The sequence below is a fragment of the Myxocyprinus asiaticus genome, chromosome 25 (genome assembly GCF_019703515.2).
Source record: "Myxocyprinus asiaticus isolate MX2 ecotype Aquarium Trade chromosome 25, UBuf_Myxa_2, whole genome shotgun sequence".
Taxonomy (NCBI): domain Eukaryota; kingdom Metazoa; phylum Chordata; class Actinopteri; order Cypriniformes; family Catostomidae; genus Myxocyprinus; species Myxocyprinus asiaticus.
In genome coordinates, this window is record NC_059368.1 from 14,145,971 (window position 1) to 14,166,955 (window position 20,985).

The window sequence follows — 20,985 nt, forward strand, 5'->3', positions numbered from 1 at the left end:
CTAACAGCAGTCGTTTTGTTTCTGCAGAGATTGGACCCATTACAATAACAACAGATCCAAAGAAGTTCCAGGATGAGCTAAGGGAGCTTTATGTCCAGGTGAGTTCATGCGCTTCACATTGTTTTTGTTGATATAAACAAGGGATAATTCACACACAAAAAATGAAAAACCTGTCATCATTTACCTTCATGTTGTTTCAAACCCATATGAGTTTCTTTATTCTGTGGAACACAAAAGGCAATGTTAGCCAGAATGACAGTGTCAATCACTATTCATTTTCATTGTATGGAAAAATATGCAATGAAACTAAATGGTGACTGTGACTAACATGCTGCTAAAATCGTTATCTGTGTTCTATGGAAGAAATAATGACATACAGGTTTGGAGCAACATGAGGAAGATTAAACAATGACAGAATTCTCATTTTGAGGTGAACTATTATTAAACATCTTTGATCACAGGGGCAGCATGTGTCCATTTGGATTCATATTCACTCTATAAATGTGTTCACATCAAACTATTGCAGAGAGTACATCTTAACAGCCAAATGAAGATTGCAAATGTCTTGGTTTTACTGAGAATATCTATCAAAAGTGATATGTTTCCTGTGAAGCTGTGTATATTCCACCCAGGGGATGGCATCTTTGGCTTGTGTAAATATATATCTGGCAAGTAGAATTATTTAAATGAGCATGTGGTTTGAGAGCTGTGTAATCTGTGCATAGAGGTGATCTAAATGGTACAGTATTCATTGCAAGTTTGGCAACTGAGAGACAGATGGTATTGTGTGGAGTTGTTTTGCCTTGGGAGCAGTTTAATATGGGCACTCTATTAAAGATGCACCATCTTCTCAAAACAATGCCAATTTATCTGCCATGTGCTTCACATCACTCTCAGCATTTGTCCCAGCTGTTTCGGCCAAAGCAGAGGAAATGCAGGCACCCTGATTAAGTGCAGTTCTGTACTGGCACAAAGAAAGTGTTTTTTCTTTCTTTCTTTCTTTCTTTTTTTTTTTACTTTTTTGAGGCAGAAGTTCAAGCAGAGCAGGATTTGTTCTAGTTAATTCATTGTAAGTGTGTGTGTGCATTTTTCATTTCCAAAACATTGGCTTCTAATGGATAAATCACTCAAATTGCAGTTGCTGTTAATGTCTTTTCCAGCATTCTGAGAAGATACTGTCATTTTAAATGAACTACTAGGGTACATTCTGAGAACATTCCGTAACCTTTCCTACAATCCGGTTGCTGTTTAGTGTTTGTGTTGCTATCTGCTGTTTCACTGTGTGTGTATGTGTTTGTGTAAAGAACAGAAAAGGAAAGATCACTTGCTTCCAGATGTTTCATTCAGACACGTGCCTTCTAGAACACATAATGAAGAAGACAAGAGTCATCTTTGATTTCCAATTGAGAAGAGACAGACATGCATACAGGGGCATAGGAATGATCGAAAACTGGGGGGGACACATTCTAATACCCTGTCTACACCAGACACGAGCGATGCGTCGTGTCAAAAGTGATAAGACCCATTAAAATCAATGATGCTGTCTACACTGGAAGCGTCCGTTGCGTCGCATCATGCCAACTGTAAACAAGTGTCCCATTCCATTTTTGTACTGCACGTGCTGGCGCTACTACTGCCAACAACACAAATAAGTGGTTTAGAATGTTCATGTCGACTCATCTAGTGTAGACATCCTCAAGCCGTTGCATTGCGTCAATAGACCTGCCCGGTGTAGAAAGGGTGTTCTCATCTGCCTCTCTTCACAATACGACAGTTTTAAAGAATTTTATGTTTTTAAGAATATGTGATATAATTTGAAAGAAAGCATATCAACTGAACTTTTAAGAAACATCTGCATTTTTTATGATAGAAATTTAATAATTAGAACTAAAATGTATGAATGAAAATTTTCATATAAAAAAAGAAAATGAGTCATTTAATTTAATGACTGCTGTCAAACATTTTCTGTCAGCCAGAACCAAAGAATCAAAGCACAAAAAAAAATCCTTTATGTCCATGTCAGATATGATCTTACCTGAACATTTTCAGAAGCTTGTGTCACCTCTCTGTCTACACTGTTGGTGACTTGGTCACTGATCTTTTTTCTTTTTTTCTAAAATAGATATGCCACAAACATCACCACTACCATTAATCTAAAGTCAATATAATAGCCAAACAAAAAACATGGAAAATTCAAAGAATTGTATATTTTTTAGAAGTATACTATGACATTAGATTATTGTTGTCACACACATGACTCTAATAAAAGAAATTCCGAATGTCTGTCCCCATCAGTTTTTTGGCTGGTGGTTGTAAACTCAGCAAAATAAGAAACATCCTCTCACTTTCAACTGCTTTTATTTTCAGCAAACTTAACATGTGTAAATATTTGTATGAACATAAAAATATTTAACAACTAAGACATAAACTGAACAAGTTTCACAGACATGTGACTAACAGAAATGGAATTATGTGTCCCTGAACAAAGTGGGGGTCAAAATCAAAAGTAACAGTCAATATCTGGTGTGGCCATCAGCTGCATTAAGTACTGCAGTACATCTCCTCCTCATGGACTGCACCAGATTTGCCAGTTCTTGCTGTGAGATGTTACCCCACTTTTCCACCAAGGCACTTGCAAGTTCCCGGACATTTCTGGAGGGAATAGCCCTAGCCCTCACCCTCCGATCCAACAGGTCCCAGACGTGCTCAATGGGATTGAGATCCGGGCTCTTTGCTGGCCATGGCAGAACACTGACATTCCTGTTTTGCAGGAAATCATGCACAGAACGAGCAGTATGGCTGGTGGCATTGTCATGCTGGAGGGTCAAGTCAGGATGAGCCTGCAGGAAGGGTACCACATGAGGGAGGAGGATATCTTCCCTGTAACGCACAGCATTGAGATTGCCTGCAATGACAACAAGCTCAGTCCGATGATGCTGTGACACACCGCCTCAGACCATGACGGACTCTCCACCTCCAAATCGATCCTGCTCCAGAGTACAGGCCTCGGTGTAACGCTCATTCCTTCGATAAACGCGAGTCCGACCATCACCCCTGGAGAGACAAAACCGCAACTCGTCAGTGAAGAGCACTTTTTGCCAGTCCTGTCTGCTCCAGCGAAGATGGGTTTGTGCCCATAGGTGACATTGTTGCCGGTGATGTCTGGTAAGGACCTGCCTTACAACAGGCCTACAAGCCCTCAGTCCAGCCTCTCTCAGCCTATTGCGGACAGTCTGAGCACTAATGGATGGATTGTGCATTCCTGGTGTAACTCGGGCAGTTGTTGTTGCCATCCTGTACCTGTCCCGCAGGTGTGCTATTCGGATGTACCGATCCTGTGCAGGTGTTGTTACACGTGGTACAGCTGTACATCCTGTCTCCCTGTAGCGCTGTCTTAGGTGTCTCACAGTATGGACATTGCGATTTATTGCCCTGGCCACATCTGCAGTCCTCATGCCTCCATGCAGCATGCCTAAGGCATGTTCACGCAGATGAGCAGGGACCCTGGGCATCTTTCTTTTGGTGTTTTTCAGAGTCAGTAGAAAGGTCTCTCTAGTGTCCTAAGTTTTTATAACTGTGACCTTAATGGCCTACCGTCTGTAAGCTGTTAGTGACTTAAAAACCATTCCACAGGTGCATGTTCATTAATTGTTTATGGTTCATTGAACAAACATGGAAAACATTGTTTAAAACCTTTACAATAAAGATCTGTAAAGTTATTTGGATTTTTCAAAATTATCTTTAAAATACAGTGTCCTGAAAAAGGGACGTTTCTTTTTTTGCTGAGTTTATATGAGACATTATTGGTCATTCAGTGTTTCAGTGAAAAAGACTAACAATAAAGAGGTCAGTGATTTAAAACTCGCTGAAAGTTACCAAAATGTAAAATGTTTTCATTTGTTTAACAACATTAACTTACAATAGTCAAAAATGACTCTGTTTGCTCACGTCTTTTCTCGTGTAGATTGCAGCTCAGTGTGTCTGTCGCTGCTGGCAGGTTGTTGGGCTCATTAATATTAATCCTGTTGTCTGCGTTCACTCGAACTGATTAGCTGAATTAAAACGTGGACTGTGAGCGCTAACCAATGTGATTGCCACTTTTGTGTTAGTTCTGCCCACTGCCTAAGCAACCAGATGGCAGAGGCTTCGCCTGGGTCTTAAAGGCTTCGGTTTAGGCGAATGGCTGCACTTTTTTCCCCTTGCACTACAATTAAGCAAAGTAAACGTATTAAAATTTAATTATTATTTCACAAAAAGTGGGGGGAATGAATTTAGTAATTTAGTAAAAGGTTAATCGTTCCTACACCCCTGCATGCATATATCACCAAACATGGATGTACACAAACAGTTGACTTAAATCCATGCCTGTTTTAAGTAAGGCACGTATGTAACTGGACTCTTGGAAGTCATCCAGTCCAGGCCCTCAAGTTGGGACCAAGATTGCGCTGGACAGGCAAATTCATTCCAAGGTCAACATCAGTTGCAGACATGACTGACTCCCATGACAAGCATGCAAAACATTTATGCTTTCATGATTAGGCCAAATCTGCTTGCTATCTGCCAGTTGTTTGCCCATTTCCAAATTGTTGCAATTAAGATAAATATCTGGCTTTAAGGATTTTGGATGTTCCACTGACAGAACACATCGACTATGTCTCCCATTAATGGAAAAGCCAAGTTTGAAGCTAAAGTGCTAAAAGTTTGGCCTTTTTCTGTTTTTGAAAGATTACATATACAAAGAAAATCCAATGGTTTTTTCTCTAAGAAAATACGTAAAATAGTATCCAGTTCTCTGCGTCTTTTACCACATGATGAATAATGATATTATGAGAAATAATGATGGTAATCTTCAGGGAGGGGGAGACTGCCCAGAGATGAGCATTGGAGCCATCAAGATAGCCCTTGAAATCTCCTTACCAGGGTCCTACGTTTACGTGTTTACTGATGCCCGATCAAAGGACTACAAATTGACCCATGACGTTCTGCAGCTGATTCAGCAGAAACAATCACAGGTAATCCAACTATTTTCAATCAACTCCCTCATGTCCTCAATTAAGTATTTTGTTTGTTCTGTTTTGCTCTGTTATCTCTTTTGTAGCTTGTTCTTTTCTGGTCAAGTAAGGAACTTTGTATTGTAGCACTTTCTTTTCGTGATGTTTCACTTGTGTTGTAGCATTCCACATTTGTGAGTCACTTTAGATAAAAGCATCAAAATGCAAATTAATTAATGTAAATTTTATGCAAATGCACCTGGAGGTGTTATTCCGTTTACTGGAAATGTGCAGTAGAATAGCACTACTAATGGTCTGTGTTGTTTGGGTGTGTGGACAGGTGGTTTTTGTGCTGACTGGAGACTGTGATGACAGATCCCACATCGGCTATAAGGTGTATGAAGAGATCGCCTCGACCAGCTCAGGACAGGTCTTCCATTTGGACAAGAAACAAGTCAATGAGGTGAGACACTCATCTGATACATTTATTTAGACATTGCTATGTAGTGGGTAAAGTCTCCATCCACAGTGATTGACTTTGGCTGAATGGTAGAGCAGAATCATTTGTTTATCACCACACAACTAAGGTCAGCAGAATTCGTTCCACAATATACTGAATGTTAAGTTAAAGAAATAGTCCCCTTGACACCTAACATGAGTTTAAGTGTCTTGTTTAAGGGCCCAATGATGATAACTCAAGTATGAACTTTTGTTAAGTCCAAACATGCAACCTCTTGGTTACCGGCCCAGATTTTTAAACACTGGACTAGACCGTCCCATATATGATGAAAACTTGTTTGACAGGTAATTAGAATGAATAGAAAAAAAGATCTGACAGAGGTGCAATGATGCAACTTGCCCTCTTTTGAAGCTTTTTCTTCATTTGACCCTGCTAACATGGACATATGTCCAGGATACTGTTTTATAACTCTCTGAAAAACATGGATCTTTTAAATGTTCCAAGAAATTCATATCAATCTTCATATGCGTCAAGCTGGTGATGCTCCAGAATTTTTTCAATTCAAACCCAAACTGAAATATTTGAGGAGACATAAAAGAGTTTTTATTTGCAGTTATAATTCTAGATGTCTGCAAAAGCACAGCTGCTGATCATTTACTATAATTTTAAATCTTTCTTTGCTTTGCTGTCAATATCAAAAGGCTGATGAATAGAATTGTTAAATTTTCTTTTATTCTAATCTTCGTTATTCTTTTTCTCCTTTATATACTTTACAGTGTTTTTCTGATTCTCTGATTTAAATTCAACGTGAAACAGCATTAAGCAGCCAATTTTACTCCCATAATGTGACATATTTCTGTCACAGTCTGTCTCCCTCATTTTCTACAAGGATTCTTATTTTGAAGTTTTCCCCCGGACTTCATTTCCCATAGTGCACTGCCCTCATCACTTTCATCTGTTTCTTATTATCCTCACCTGTATTCCATTCACTCATTAGTTCCTTTTGTATAAATATCCTCTAGTTTTACCCACTCCTTTGTCAGTCCTTGAGGTGTTACATTGAGATTAAGAAGTGTTACGTTGTGCTTGGTTTTTGATGTTAGGAGTTAGTGTTTGTTCCACTCCCGTGATTACTGTTGTTGAGCCATTTGTTTGTCTACTGCAGTGATTGCAATTGATGGATTTAAAGATTCCACTCCTGCGTCTCCCCTCTTTTCTTTTTTTAACAAGAAAAAAAAATATAGGACAGCACTTGATTTTATCAATTGGGATCTGATTGGATAGTGAAAAGTGGGTGTTTCATACCAGAATTGAGCCAGGTGGTGGAGGGGAAGAGTTGGAGGAAAAAAAAAAAAAAAGAGTTGACTTGGTGACGTATAGTAAACAGACATAATAAATTACAAAATTTTAACAAAAGATTACAAAGACAAACATTGTGCACAGTTGAATCGTGCACAGTAAGACCAGTAACATGTATTAAGAAAGCCATTTTTTTTTAATTTTATATTGACTTTAAAGGTTACATAGAACTCCTCTTGATTCTAAGCAATTCTACTTGTACATTAAAAAATATAATTTTTTACACTTTTCAACTGTTTGTGACAAGGGGGATTTTGACAGAATGTACATCTGAAGTCTGTCCTTATATGTCATGAATGCATCTGGGTATCAGTGTGTGTTTGTTGAGGGGCCAGAGAGATGAAAGGCATAATGACATGTTAACCTTGACCTATCAGTTTAACTTCAGGAGCTTAAATGAAGAATGGCAGAAGTCAGATCTTGCCTACCCATGTCTTGGCCTCTGTTAGCTACCCTGACACTTATGAGAGCTGAGAAGCTGGACACAGTTTTTAGTAGCTGGGATGATGGAGGAAGGCCTTGTAGTTTGGCACTAGATGTTCACTCATGCCATTTAGCATTTAGAGAAAATTAGATCACTGATTTATAGGTGAAAGATATTTTTCTTTTATTGTCTGGTGATGAACAGACCTCCCGTCAAGGGGTTGGACTAAGAGGTCACATGAATCTCGCAACCATTCCTGTGGCATTTACATTTTTGTCCTAGTTTCTATGGGTCCATGGATCCATAACTGTGTAAGATAATCATATAAATTGTATTATATGTGCATCCATCCATCAATCCCTTTCACCCACTACTGTATTTACTGATGAAGTTATCTGGTCATCTTTACACTGTAATCCTTTCGCTGCAGGTGTTGAAATGGGTGGAGGAGGCAGTGCAGTCCTCTAAGGTTCACATGCTCTCTACTGATCACCAAAATGGGCTTACTAATACCTGGCAGATCCCCTTTGACCCCAGCCTGAAGGAAGTGACTGTTGCCTTAAGCGGTCTTGCACCAAACATCGAGATACGAAATTCTCAGGGTAAGGAGAGCAACGCAGAATCCAGACACATTGTTTAATATTAGATATATGTAGTCTCAGTGTTATTTGGTGGGTATTTGGTGACTCTCTAAACCTACACCTTTTAAAGCTTAGTCATTTATATTCAACTATTCAATAAAAAAAAATTTCATAATGACTACAGGAAAACCGTCATTTTGCGGAGGTTTTTATGTTTTGAAATGTTAACATGTTTTCTGAAATGTATAATATTTGATGACATATAACTTTGCCCACTCGAGTCTGCACACTTTTTTTTTTCACATTTTCTGAGCTGACTGTGGGGCAAAAACAACTGAATTGTTCAGAATTTAATGAATTTTTGTCAAATGTGTTAAAAGGAGATGAGAGTACTGCACTCTTATTTGTAGCTGAGAGCATGATCTAATTAGCCAAAATATTTAATAAACCAGCATGCAAGGGGCAAGCGATTCTGTGCAGGCCTACATGTAACATACATAAATGTTCCTTAAGAGATTGTAATATGTATCTACTGCATGTGATCCTAGGAAAACTTATTGGGAATAAGGAAGGTCTGTCTGAGCTTCTTCACATCCCCAACTCTGCCAAAGTCCTCAACCTCAAAGACCCAACACCAGGAATGTGGACCATAAAGGTGATTATGAAGTTTATCACCAACTAAGATGCACAAACACAGTCGACAGGTCTTTTGTGTCTTTGTAGATGATTTTACTGTGTAACTAGTAAATTGCCAGAAAGGTAGAGATCCTTTTAGTCAGAATTAGGTCAGTTCACATAGTGAAGGATAGGTACGGAAGTCCAAGGTTGTGTGGTGAAGTCATTGATGTTGTCACTCTGCTGCTGTCGAGGAGTCTTGGTATGTGCCTTTAATTACCCCGCTGTGTGGTAGACAGGAACAGGGGGTTGCTCCAAGTTACCCAAAGTCACAAAATGCCAGTTAAAGGAAATGACAAAATTGACTGATTTGTGTTCCCCGTGACTCGTGTGCACTCTTGGATGCCTCTCAAATGCTGCTCAATCTGTTCTCTATAACTGTACTTCGAGTTTGGAGAGCAGAATTTTCAGTCTACTTTTCCTCTCAACTAGTGAGATCTTTGTCTGGCACGATGCATGCAGAATCCACCCTATCTATCTGTCAATTCCTTTTTCCACCCAACCTCTTCCTCTCTCTCCAGTATTCACTACTGTGTGAGTCTTAGTATTTGTGCTTTAGTTACAAACTCTGTGCATCTCACCTGTCACTTCTGTGCCCCCTGATACCAAAGGATATCTATCTCACTCTTTCTCCCTCTCCCTCTCCCTCTCTCTCTCTCTCTCTCTCTCTCTCTCTCGCTCTCTCTCTCTCACTCACTCACTCACTCTGTGTATTTTGCTCCCCATACCCAGTTCATATTTTGTCTCTGTTTCTTGTAATTATTTAATGCTGTTATAATAGTTTTAATATAATGTAATTGAATACTAGAGAATTTCATTAAATTGTAATGTATTTTATGAATACAAACGAAAATCCAAACAGAATGTGTAACAGCTAAAATGAGGTGAAAAAATAAAGACCAAAAATAATTAGCATGATCACTTCTATTACTCTCTTTATTTGAGCCTCAGTGCATTTACTATAAACTCAAGTGCTCAGACAGCCCATCTCTCACAAGAACTTGCCACTGAAATAAGAAAAACTCTTCTTATATTTATTTCATGCCAAACAACTTTTGATAGTGTTTGTTAGAAGAAAGCAGGCAGATTGTGATCACTTTCTGTGGGTTTTGTCCCATGTTTTTGGTGGCATCCTACAAGTTTTACTGCCTCATGGCTGTTTTAGGTTGGATTAGAGAATGTTTGACATGAATTATGCTACCAGTTTTAGTGCTTGACTGTACAAGTTCAAAGTGGGCTTTAAAACTTCAGGATGAATGAATGTAATCTTTATCTTAATCTTTTGTTAATTGTTCTGTTATGGCCTTTTGGAGGGTGTTTGTCAGCTTCCCATTCTAGCACTGAGATCATCCCCTGAACAACCCCTTGCCCCTTTTCCCACATCCTATGTCTTTCCTTCTCTCTCTTAGTCCTGCGGCCCTCTCTTCTGTCTCTCTTCATCTCTTCGATGAATCCCTCAGGATCTTCTTTTCACTATTGACCCAAGCTATGAAGGTTTCTTGGCGTCACACCATGCAGTGCTTCACGGCCTGTGATAATTCTTTAGGATGGTTGTAATTTTAAAAGAATGCAAGCAGAGGATGGGTTACCATGGCTCACCCTGGAGCAGTTAGCTGCAGACAACATCAAGCATACGCCAGGCTCTCAGCACCAAAACACTCTTAAAGGACAGCAGAGAACAGCAGGGATCATGTTTAAATGACTGGGACTAATCAGTCTGCCAAAAGTGAAAGAAAGAGAGTCAAACTAAATTGTTCCAATGTTTTGGATTTTGAGCTTATTGTCATAAATTGGTTTAGGTGTGTCTCTCCTGTGCATCTCACTATAAAGAGCAACTAATGTCATAGATAGGAATGGATTCTGTTATCTTTAAAAAAAAAAAAAATACTGTGTAGCTTCTGTTTTATTTATGATATTCTTTTGTTGTCATTTGACCTCAGACGTCCAGTGAGGGCAGACATTCGGTTCGTATAACAGGCCTTAGCACCATTGATTTCCGTGCAGGCTTTTCCCGAAGACACACTCTGGACTTCAAAATGACATCCAGCAGGCCAGTCCAAGGTGAGTTAGTGATCAGACATTTTTGATACAATAGAAGGTAGGTTTTAGGAAGTGTGACTCTATTCTATTTCAGTGGTCCTTAACTGATTTTGCTTCCTGACCCAGATATTACATTGGACATTAAAGAGATAGTTCACCCAAAAATTAAAATTCAGTCGTTGTTTACTCACCCCTGTTTTGTTATAACCCAATATGACTTACTTTCTTTTTCTTAACACAAAGGGATATTTTCTATGTTAATCTGAGTTTTTGTCCTAACTAGCTGTGACGAGCTAAGGTACATTATTTCGTTCACTTGGTTTATTTTTTCGGCATTGGCGCTGGGTAGCCCCGCCTGATGTGAACTGACACCGGTCCAAAAACTTTCTCATAACAGTATATTGAAGCCAGCATATAATGAAACGGTTACAAACTACTTGATTTTGGCAGAAAATTTCAAACTTACCGAATGAGATACTTTTGCATCCTTTTGAAGCTTGAAGAGGTGGTCACCATAAAACTGCCATTGTATGACATCACTGAGCACAATTTTTTTTCACAGTTTCTCCCTTTGTGTTAAGAAAAAGAAAGAAAGTCATATTGGGTTATAACAACACAGGGGTGAGTAAACAATGACTGAATTTTCATTTTGGGGTGAACAATCCCTTAAGTGGTGACACAGTTACCATACTTTTATTGATTATTTTATAATTAATTTACCAAATAATTATTAATACCATGTTTATGGTACAATAATTTATCAAACGTTTATTGTATGAAAGTAAAACAATATCCTTAAAATCAAACCTTGAAATGTATTAATATTACCATAAACTGCATTGGCCCAACAATATGCAAGTAAACCTGAATTTAATGTAATCAGGATGTATTTTCTTTTGCTTTGCATAGTTGTGTTCATGGTTTTTGAGGATGAGGGCATGTAACGCAACCTGTCCATGTTGTCATCTGCCTAATTTGGTTAGGTTCTACCAAGTGACAGATTATTTGCTCCAAAATACTGTGGAGGCTGATTGGATTTTGACATCAAGATCTAGGAAGAATAAAAAAGTTGATAAGCCTATTTATTTTGCTATCTTAACTATGCACTGTATTACTAATATTGTAGTACCCATGTTTTTTGGCAGAAACCATAGCTTTAATGCAATTACCATGGTGTTAGTACAGTAATATGATGATAATATAGTAACCATGGTTAATTTTGTGGTTACTGTAAATTTAAAAATATCATGGTGAAACCATTGTTACTGTAGTAAAACCAAGGTTGTTTTTCTAAGGTAAGGTTAAGGTTCGGTTTAGGGGTAGGGGTTAGTGTGTGTCTGTGGGACTCTAAATAAACACAATAAACACACTGCAGTGATGCCCATACTGTATGTTAGTATTTAAATATGGGTGCAAATAGTGTCTGACACTATTTGCATCAGGTTGCAAATAGTATCTACCATTATTTGCACCAGGGTTGGGGTGCAAATAATATCTGCCACTATTTGCACTGGGGTGTAAATAGCATTTACAATTATTTGCACCAGGGTGCAAATAGCATCTACCTTAATTATTTGCGTTTAGCATTCTTTTTCCCCTAATGTCCCCAAGAACAGAACTGCGTCAGTTAGGAATCACTGTTATATTCTTCTATACTGCTGTTTGTGTTTCTGTCTGGACCACACACATTGTCAAATTTATAAGGTCATCATAGTTGCTGTTTATTTGAGCATTTAAAACATGTTTTGGTTAACCTTTCTAACCTCTATTCCTCTACACATACACAAACACACACACACACATACACACACAGGAATCCCCACCTACATCCTGCTGAACACCACAGGTCTTTCCCCTCCTGCTCGTGCTGACCGCCTGGAGCTTATGAGCATCACTGGTAATGTAATGAAGACGCTACCCATTCGCTACTACCCTGAGCGACGCCCTTTTGGCATTTGGAACATCACTGAGTTTATTCCACCCAAAGAGGCCTTCTTTCTGCGAGTCACTGGCTATGACCGTGATGGCTTCCTCTTCCAGAGAGTGTCCAGTGTCTCCTACTCCAGCATTGTACCAGGTCAGATTAGTGTAGACAAATCCCACCAGAGAGTATTCAGTCCAAGTATCAAATACATGTATGTGGTTTCTCTTGTATTTTACTCTCTGTGTGGCCTTTCATTCTTAATTTGTAGATGCACCCAAAGTAAGCATGCCCACTCATACCCCGGGTTATTACCTCCAGAAGGGAGGCATTACTTGCTATGTGGATAGCCTGATCCCCTATACCTTGCGTTTCACCAGGGAAGGAATACGCCTAGGTGTGGAGCAGCTCTTCAGGTACTAATTAATTTAAGGATAAATATAGGGCAACCTGATGCAAAACCATGTACATTGTCATATTTTCTTTTTCAATGTCATAGTTAGCTTTGTATTATAAAGCACATACACATGTGTAAATAGTCTAAAGTAAATTTATAGGTGACATACTGTATGGTGAAAAACAAGATTTCCCTTGCCTAAATTAAGACCTGAGAAACCATGACTAACATTATAAGTGGACTTAATGGAAAAAAAAAAAATAATAAAATGCTATGCAACTGTAGAATATGGCTCAGTGATCTTTAATTACTTTCTTAATAGAGGTCACTTGTAATCAGGCAGGCACAAAAGCAATTTTCAACATGTTAATTGCTGGAACAGTCCCCCTGGAGCAACTTTAAATTAAGAATCATTCTCAAGGCCGCAGATGGTTATATACTGATGGTTAATATATTAACTCGTTATATACTGCATCTGCCCAGTGATGGTGGCCTGATGGTTAAAAATGTTTGTTATTGTGTCTTTGTGTGTTTATTTTGGAAAGGATTATTTTATGACATTTTTGTTAAATCTGTTTTAGTGAGTCCTCTAATGCATCATGGGAGATTGCCCAAGTGTCTCTGAAGGACGAGGGCTTTTATGAGTGCATCGCCATCAGCAGTGCTGGGACAGGACGTGCTCAGACCTTCCTTGATGTTTCTGGTTAGATTATCACTTTTCGTTTTCATCTACATTAAAGACTGTTAATATGAGTAACAGACATGATGAGAAATTATTGTATCTATTAATCAAAGTTTGCATAGTCTCAAGGAGATTCCTACAATTAGATGAGCACTGAATCATGCTGCCTTTTTTAACTCTTTGCATGACTGAATGGTCAGGCTATGCGTGTAAACCCTATACCCTGGTGTGTAATAGATATCATATGAGGAATTTGAGAAAAATAAATACAAAATAAAAAACGAATTATTGAGATGTTTTGATTCTAACATGCCAATTCTCTCATGTATACTTCAGAGAGAGTCTGTGTATATGTGTGCATTAATGTGTGTGCAGGCTCTATTTTCGTGAGTGCACAAAGCGTAGCACTACACGCTACGACAGTGCGCAATGTCTTATCTAATTGTCTTGAGAGCACTAATTAAAAGTGTAATTTTTGTGCCAGCGCAAAGCACAAGTGGCCGTGGGTGGGAGTGTCTGCACAAACTGTGGGTGTATGCACGCAAACTGTGGGTGTATTGTATTGTAATGAAGTGGCACAAAGCACAATTTGCTATATTCCTGAGAATCAGGTCATTGCGCTAAGACGTTTCAAAACCATGTCTTATCTCAGTGCAAAGTTTAAACTCGCAATGGGAGAAAGGTGGCGTCAGGTTGTTCCTGGAAATGTTCTTAGCCTTACAGGCTCCATATGGTTAGGATTAGGGTGGGGTGGGGTTAGGGCATCTGCTGCATGCCAGGAACAAAAAGAGGCACTCTTGTATAATGGGCAAACCCTTGTATAATAGACAAACTTTATCCAGACTCTGAAAGTATTGTGGAACATCAAATTAAGTCCCTGACATTCACTGTTGTAGCCGTTTTATGAAACAAAAATGTTTTTGTGTTAAACTATCTATAGATCATGATTTATTTTTCAGTTATTATTATGTTTATATTTACAACTGTATTTATGATCTTATTTAGATTGATATTTTTCCACCTGTTGTCATAGAGTGATTTTAAAGTCACTGCAAAAGTGGCCAGTGGATGAAGTTGGAGAGGGTAAAAGGTTTGGATCTGGTATGATTTTTTTGAACACTTTGTTATTTTGATTATGTTTGCTTTTTTTTTATTTTTTAAATGACACTAAATCGACCGGTAGAAGTGAAATGTGTGCCTATACATTCACTGTTAATACTAGCCATGATTTGTGTCAGTAGATGAAAATTATTAGTAATACTTAAATTCTCTATAATTTAGTGGAGCATTCACTTCAAATTCTGATGAGAATCAATTCACGAGAAATTTACATGCATACAAAAGGAGCACGTCACTGTCATAGAAATATTACTGACATTCATAAAGGATGCAGTTAATGCACAAAAAAGCGTAATTTTCAATTCTTCTAATTCATTGTATGCAGTCCATTTACTCTACCAACTTCTTATGAATGTGCTGTCTTTGTTTATATCACTGGTGCCTCAGGTGATGGATTATATAATAGGATGCAGACAGTGGAATAACTGTAGAAGAACCTCAGAATTAAATTGCATTTGACCCAGCCTGTTTGCGCGTTGATGATTTTGCCAAACCCACTTGTGCCTAGGCTTAGCGCATGCTCGCACGAAAATACCAAAACTTCATGGCCATGCTCACTGACATTGCGTTTATGACTTATGGCATAGCGCTGCACATTTTTTTCTTTTGGATTTTTCCCCTTTTTCTCCCAATTTGGAATTCCCAATGTGCTTTTTAAGTCCTCGTGGTCGCGTAGTGATTCACCTCAGTCCGAGTGGCGGAGGACGAATCCCAGTTGCCTCCATGTCTGAGACCGTCAGCCCGCGGATCTTATCACTTGGCTTGTTGAGTGCTTTGCCACGGAGACATAGTGCGTGTGGAGGCTTCCCGCCATCCACCGCAGCAACCACTCTCAACTCTCCACGCACCCCACCGAGAACGAACCACATTATAGCGACCACGAGGAGGTTATCCCATGTGAATCTAACCTCCCTAGCAACCAAGCCAATTTGGTTGCTTAGGAGACCTGGCTGGAGTCACTCAGCACGCCCTGGGTTCGAACTAGCGAACTTCAGGAGTGGTAGCCAGCGTGTTTACCACTGAGCTACCCAGCGCTGCACTTTTCACTAGCACTCTTAAAATAGGGCTCTGCGTGTGTGTGTGAGTTCAATCCACCTGGCCAGAATCCCGATGTAATCAAATCAGATATAAGCATTGTTCCATAAATCTGCCCCCATTTCATCCAAAGTAGGGAAAGCACTGGATTCCTCAGATTAAATGGGCCAGTTAGAGTCTTCAGTTTACTTCATGCTCTGAGTAACACACGTGTTGCTCATGAAAAATCTTCTGTGTGTGAGTTTGTGTGGATACAGCTTTAGTTTGACTCATCAAGGATTCAATGTGTACTTGCATTGAACCCTGTCAAACTATCTGTGTGTGGCTTCACCATTGGAGCTTGATTGATGTCTCTACACATATCCGTCGTATTTACCTCATTTTACTGAGCGTAATTAATTGTTTCTGTACTCTTTCAGTATTATCTTTATGTGCAGAAGGTTAAAAAGAGGATAATTACTTGTACTCAGGCTGTAGAAAGGAATATTAATAGACTAGTAGATTAACAGATCTCTAAACAAGTACAACATCTGTCAGTCATTTGATTGCAGTTGACCTGAGGATATTAGCTGTGTTTCAAAAACCTAATGGCACGTTCAGCTGTCCAAATGTGGCTATGATGCCCAAAAATGCTGTTTAGGTAGCCGGCTCATAAGATTTGAGTCACAGCCAATGTCCTCAGGTCAACTGCAATCAAGTGGTTTGTAGGTTTTGTGCTTGGAAGCAAGAGCAATGTTTTTATTATTGGACGTTTTCAGTAAGATAAATATTTTTATGTTTGGTTTAGTGCTGCTCAAGAACTCAGCAAAATATAGTATGCAATAGCATGTAATTGTGGTGGTACCAACTGTCACTTCTCTCTTTTTTACTTGTGTGTTATTTAAATACTTGTTTCACAATACAGAATCAGAATGAGCTTTAATGCCAGGTGTGCTCACGTACATGGAATATTTTTTTGGTGATAGGAGAAACAAGCAAGTGCACACAGAACATTACAGTGAGACAGAATATAAAGCAATGTAAGAGTATAAATAGATATACAATATAATAGGACAAATAACATAGAATGGCGTATGTCAAGTCATTTTTATTTGTGTAGCGCTTTTCACAACACACATAGTTTCAAAGCAGCTTTACAGGAAATCATGCATTAAAAAAACAAAACAAAAAAAAACTGTAATATCTATAATGTCTTACAGTGATCATTGTGTAGTTTGATTAAATATGATTGTAAAATGTATATAGAAATTAAATAATTAAATAATAATTGTATTTAGAACCCCTGTGAGCAAGCTGAAAGCGAATGTGGCAAGGAACACAAAACTCCATAAGATATTGTTTAATGGAAAAAAATAACCTTGGGAGAAGCCAGGCTCACTGTGGGGGCCAGTTCCCCTCTGGCTAGACAACATGAATATAATGCCAATATTAGTTATTTGTGTGCAGTGCAAGCCATTGTTTACATTTGTAAATTAAGTAGGATTTTTTTTAATGAACTTTAAGAATAATAACTAATGTCTTTGAAGTCCATCCTGGATTAACTGCAGATGTTCACATAGATGCATTGTCCTTTGTTAGTTGGCTGATGGAGGCTTTTTTTGGCAATTAAATGATAGTCTATGTATTGTCCATCAATAGATAAAGGTGATGCAGGCAGAGATAAATTATGAGGTGCATCGCAGTTCAACCTGCAGGGCATTTCAGTGAGGTTTGGTGGGGTCCATCCGAAGTCCAAGGTTCAGGCAGTGGCATATGAAGTATCCAATGTCTTGCAGTTGGAGTTGGCATTAGTTCATCCTCTGAAGTGATGTCTGGCTAGCACCAGCTGTAGTTTGTCATCATCTCTCAGCGACACGTAGCAGTGGAGTCCCTCACCAAGCAGGAGTGGAGCTGGATCTGGCAGGCTCTGGTAACAGACATGGAAACAAATAAAATAATATTAGCATAGATGCCATTCAATTTTATGCAGAGTTATAGATCATGATGGATGTTTCTGGTTCCGGCAGACCTAACTAAAGCAGCCTAATTGTGAGTTGATGGATAAATTAGGTGTGTAAATAGAAGAGTCTTTAGTCTACACTTAAACTGAGTGAGTGTGTCTGCATCCCGAACACCGTTAGGGAGACTATTCCATAGTTTAGGAGCCAAATATGAAAAGGATCTACCTCCTTTTGTGGAATTTGATATTCTTGGGCTTATTAACAAGCCAGAATTTTGTGATCATAATGAACGTGATGGAATATAGTGTGTCAGAAGGTCACTTAAGTACTGTGGAGCTAGATCATTCAAAGCTATGTATGTAGTTAACAGAATTTTTAAATTAATACGAAATTTAACAGGTAGCCAATGTAACGACAAAAAAATTGGGCTAAAATGATAATATTTCTTGGTTCTAGTCAGCACTCTTGCAGCTGCATTTTGAACCAATTGAAGTTTATTTATTGAATTTGCTGGACATTCTCCCAGTAATGCATTACAATAATCTAGTCTTGAGGTCATGAACGTATTAATTAATTTTTCGGCATCAGCAACAGAGCATGTGTCGTAATTTAGCAATATTTCTCAGGTGGAAGAATGCTGTTCTACAAACAATGGAAATTTTCAAAGGACAGATTGGTATCAAATATAACACCCAAGTTCTTTGCAGAAGATGACATAACAGTGCATCCATCGAGAGTCAAATGATATTTTAGCATCTTATTTTTAGAGGTTTTTGGTCCAATCATTAGTACCTCTGTTTTGTCAGAATTGAGTAGAAGGAAATTGTACATGCAAGTGGTAATATATGTGCAAGGTAGGGGTATGTCCAGTTATTGAATTAAATATGAGTGAATTTACATATGTACATGACATATTTATACATTATTGCACTATGGGAGTCCTGAGGGCAGTTTAATTGTTCATTTGGTTAATGGCCAGAGGGCAACAGTTCAAAAACAGAGTGGACATGGTGAGTGGGGTCCAGAGTGATTCTACCTGCACGTTTCCTCACTCTGGAGATATACGGGTCTTGGAGAGTGGGCGGGGGGCACCAATAATCCTCTCAGCAGTCCTGACTGTCCATTGTAGTTTCCTTCTCTCTGATTTGGTGGCTGAACCAAACCAGACAGTTATAGATGTACACAGGACAGACTCAATGACAGCTGAGTAAAACTGAGTCAGCAGCTCCAGTGGCAGGTTGAACTTCCTCAGCTGGCGAAGGAGGTACAACCTCTGCTGAGCCTTCTTCACAATGTAGTCTATGTGAGTGTCCCACTTCAGGTCCTGAGAGATGGTAGACCCCAGAAACCTGAATGACTCCACTGCTGCCACAGTGCTGTTCATGATGGTGTTGGGGGGTGGGGGGTATTCCTCCTGAAGTCCACTATCATCTCCACTGTCTTGAGCGTGTTCAGCTCAAGGTTGTTGTGACCACACCAGACAGCTAGCTGTTCAACCTCCCATCTGTATTCAGACTCGTCACCATTGCGGATGAGGCTAATGACCATGGTGTCGTCTGCAAAGTTCAGGAGCTTGACAGAGGGGTCTTTTGCAGTGCAGTCATTCATGTACAAGGAAAAGAGAATGCATGCCCGAGGAGCACCAGTGCTAATAGTGAGGGTCCCGGATGTGATTTTCCCCAGTCTCACTAGCTGCTGCCTATCTTTCAGAAAGCTGTTGATCCACTGACAGACTGTGGTTGGCATGGAGAACTGGGTCAGTTTGGTTGAGAGAAGATCAGGCATGATGGTATTGAAGGCTGAAGGCCTATGTATTGTTATCTAATATTCAACGCAGAGGAAAGAATTAATGAATGGAAACTAATTTTCAATGTCCCATTTTCTAGTTATCCGTGGCTGAACTGTCTCCCTGGCTGTGCTGTCGTAGGGCCAATGGCTTGATTAGCAGAGTGACAAGAAGAACCTCCCTTATGAAATTTATATGTTTCTGTATAAATTCCCCACTTATGCCCTAATCCACACATCTGTCAACACCCTCCCCGTTTCCCTTCGCATTGCACACTCATTGCACAAACTGTCAGATTTGCAAAGTTCACAGACATCCAAAGACCTTATGAGAACTCAGAGATACCTGGAAAATAATTTGTGAAGGTAAACTGATTCAGATGTCACAGATCAGGCTGTTGACTTCATTTGTTTCTGAATAAACACTGAAAGCACTTTGTACATACAGTATGACATATGATTTAAAACAGTATGACATATGATTTAAAACATATGATCACACATTATTCTCTTTGACTCATTATTGTCTTTGTATTTGTGCAGAGCCTCCTCCAGCTATCACAGTGCCCTATAACGCAACAATGCCTCCTGGTGCAAATGTGGTTCTGACATGTCTCGTAGCCAGCACAGTGCACTTTAACCTGACCTGGCAACGTGGGGATGTGGATGCCAGATTGGACCCACGCATGCGGGTCACTGCCAACCTGTCCTTGGAAATCCAGCGGGTCACTCCTGATGATGTTGGCTGGTACACCTGCATTGCAGCTAATGAGGGTGGAATTTCTGCCTCACGTGTCTACCTTAGTGTGCAAGGTAAGTGTATGTCTATTGACTTGTGTCTGTGTGTATTTTTGTGTTACTACTAAAGCAATTAGCCTCAAGAGGCTGTGTATTGTATTGAATTTACCATTGTTAAGTGGTGTTGTTTGGCATGACACAAAGCGGAGCAAAGTATACCGATCAAAAAGAACTTTAAACATGGCTCATCGAATCAGATTTTTGAGCCAGAGCTATCAGTTTTATAATGAAAGTTTTATTCATTTTTATTGTACCAATTGTTATTATTACATCAAAGGTCAAAAACAGTTCACGGTTTTAATTAATGACCACATTTATTTTCCACAAAGGATGTTTAAATTACTAGGTACTAAGACTCCTGTAATACATGCATAGAAAAAGAAGTGCCACAGGTCTCTCGGCAGCTCACTCTCTCATTCCTCTCTAACAAAAGATATGTTTTCATTGCAGCCTTGCTCTAATATTTCACTGCAATATTTTATAGCACTTGTGAAAGTGATTTACGCTGTGCTTGTTCACTGTTTGAGATCCTGTAGTTTCCATTGTTGTTTCAAGATTCACTTCTCTTACATGGAATTAGGAACACTGTGAAAGATACTACTCAGCACTATGTCTGTCAAAGCATTTTGCTTTCTCTCAATGGGTAAAATAGTCATCCCATAGGAAATAAAAATCACAACTGCGATCTCTTAAATCTCTCAGTTGTTTTTCCAAAGAGATTACATGGAGGGCAAAGGAAAAAAGTTTCCATCTGCTTCTCAGGTTTGTCTCCTTTAGA

At 39.1% G+C, this 20,985-nt stretch overlaps 1 protein-coding gene across 1 annotated transcript in view; it reads left to right on the forward strand.

The window, feature by feature from the left end:
- Positions 1-20,985, forward strand: part of LOC127416380 (hemicentin-1-like) — a 150,268-nt gene that overhangs the window by 29,151 nt on the left and 100,132 nt on the right. The window contains exons 2-11 of the mRNA XM_051655706.1: positions 28-98; positions 4,854-5,012; positions 5,332-5,454; positions 7,665-7,836; positions 8,364-8,470; positions 10,431-10,551; positions 12,344-12,607; positions 12,723-12,867; positions 13,430-13,551; positions 19,953-20,222. Of these exons, the coding sequence (XP_051511666.1) occupies positions 28-98; positions 4,854-5,012; positions 5,332-5,454; positions 7,665-7,836; positions 8,364-8,470; positions 10,431-10,551; positions 12,344-12,607; positions 12,723-12,867; positions 13,430-13,551; positions 19,953-20,222 (1,554 nt within the window). The remainder of the gene's footprint in view (positions 1-27; positions 99-4,853; positions 5,013-5,331; positions 5,455-7,664; positions 7,837-8,363; positions 8,471-10,430; positions 10,552-12,343; positions 12,608-12,722; positions 12,868-13,429; positions 13,552-19,952; positions 20,223-20,985) is intronic.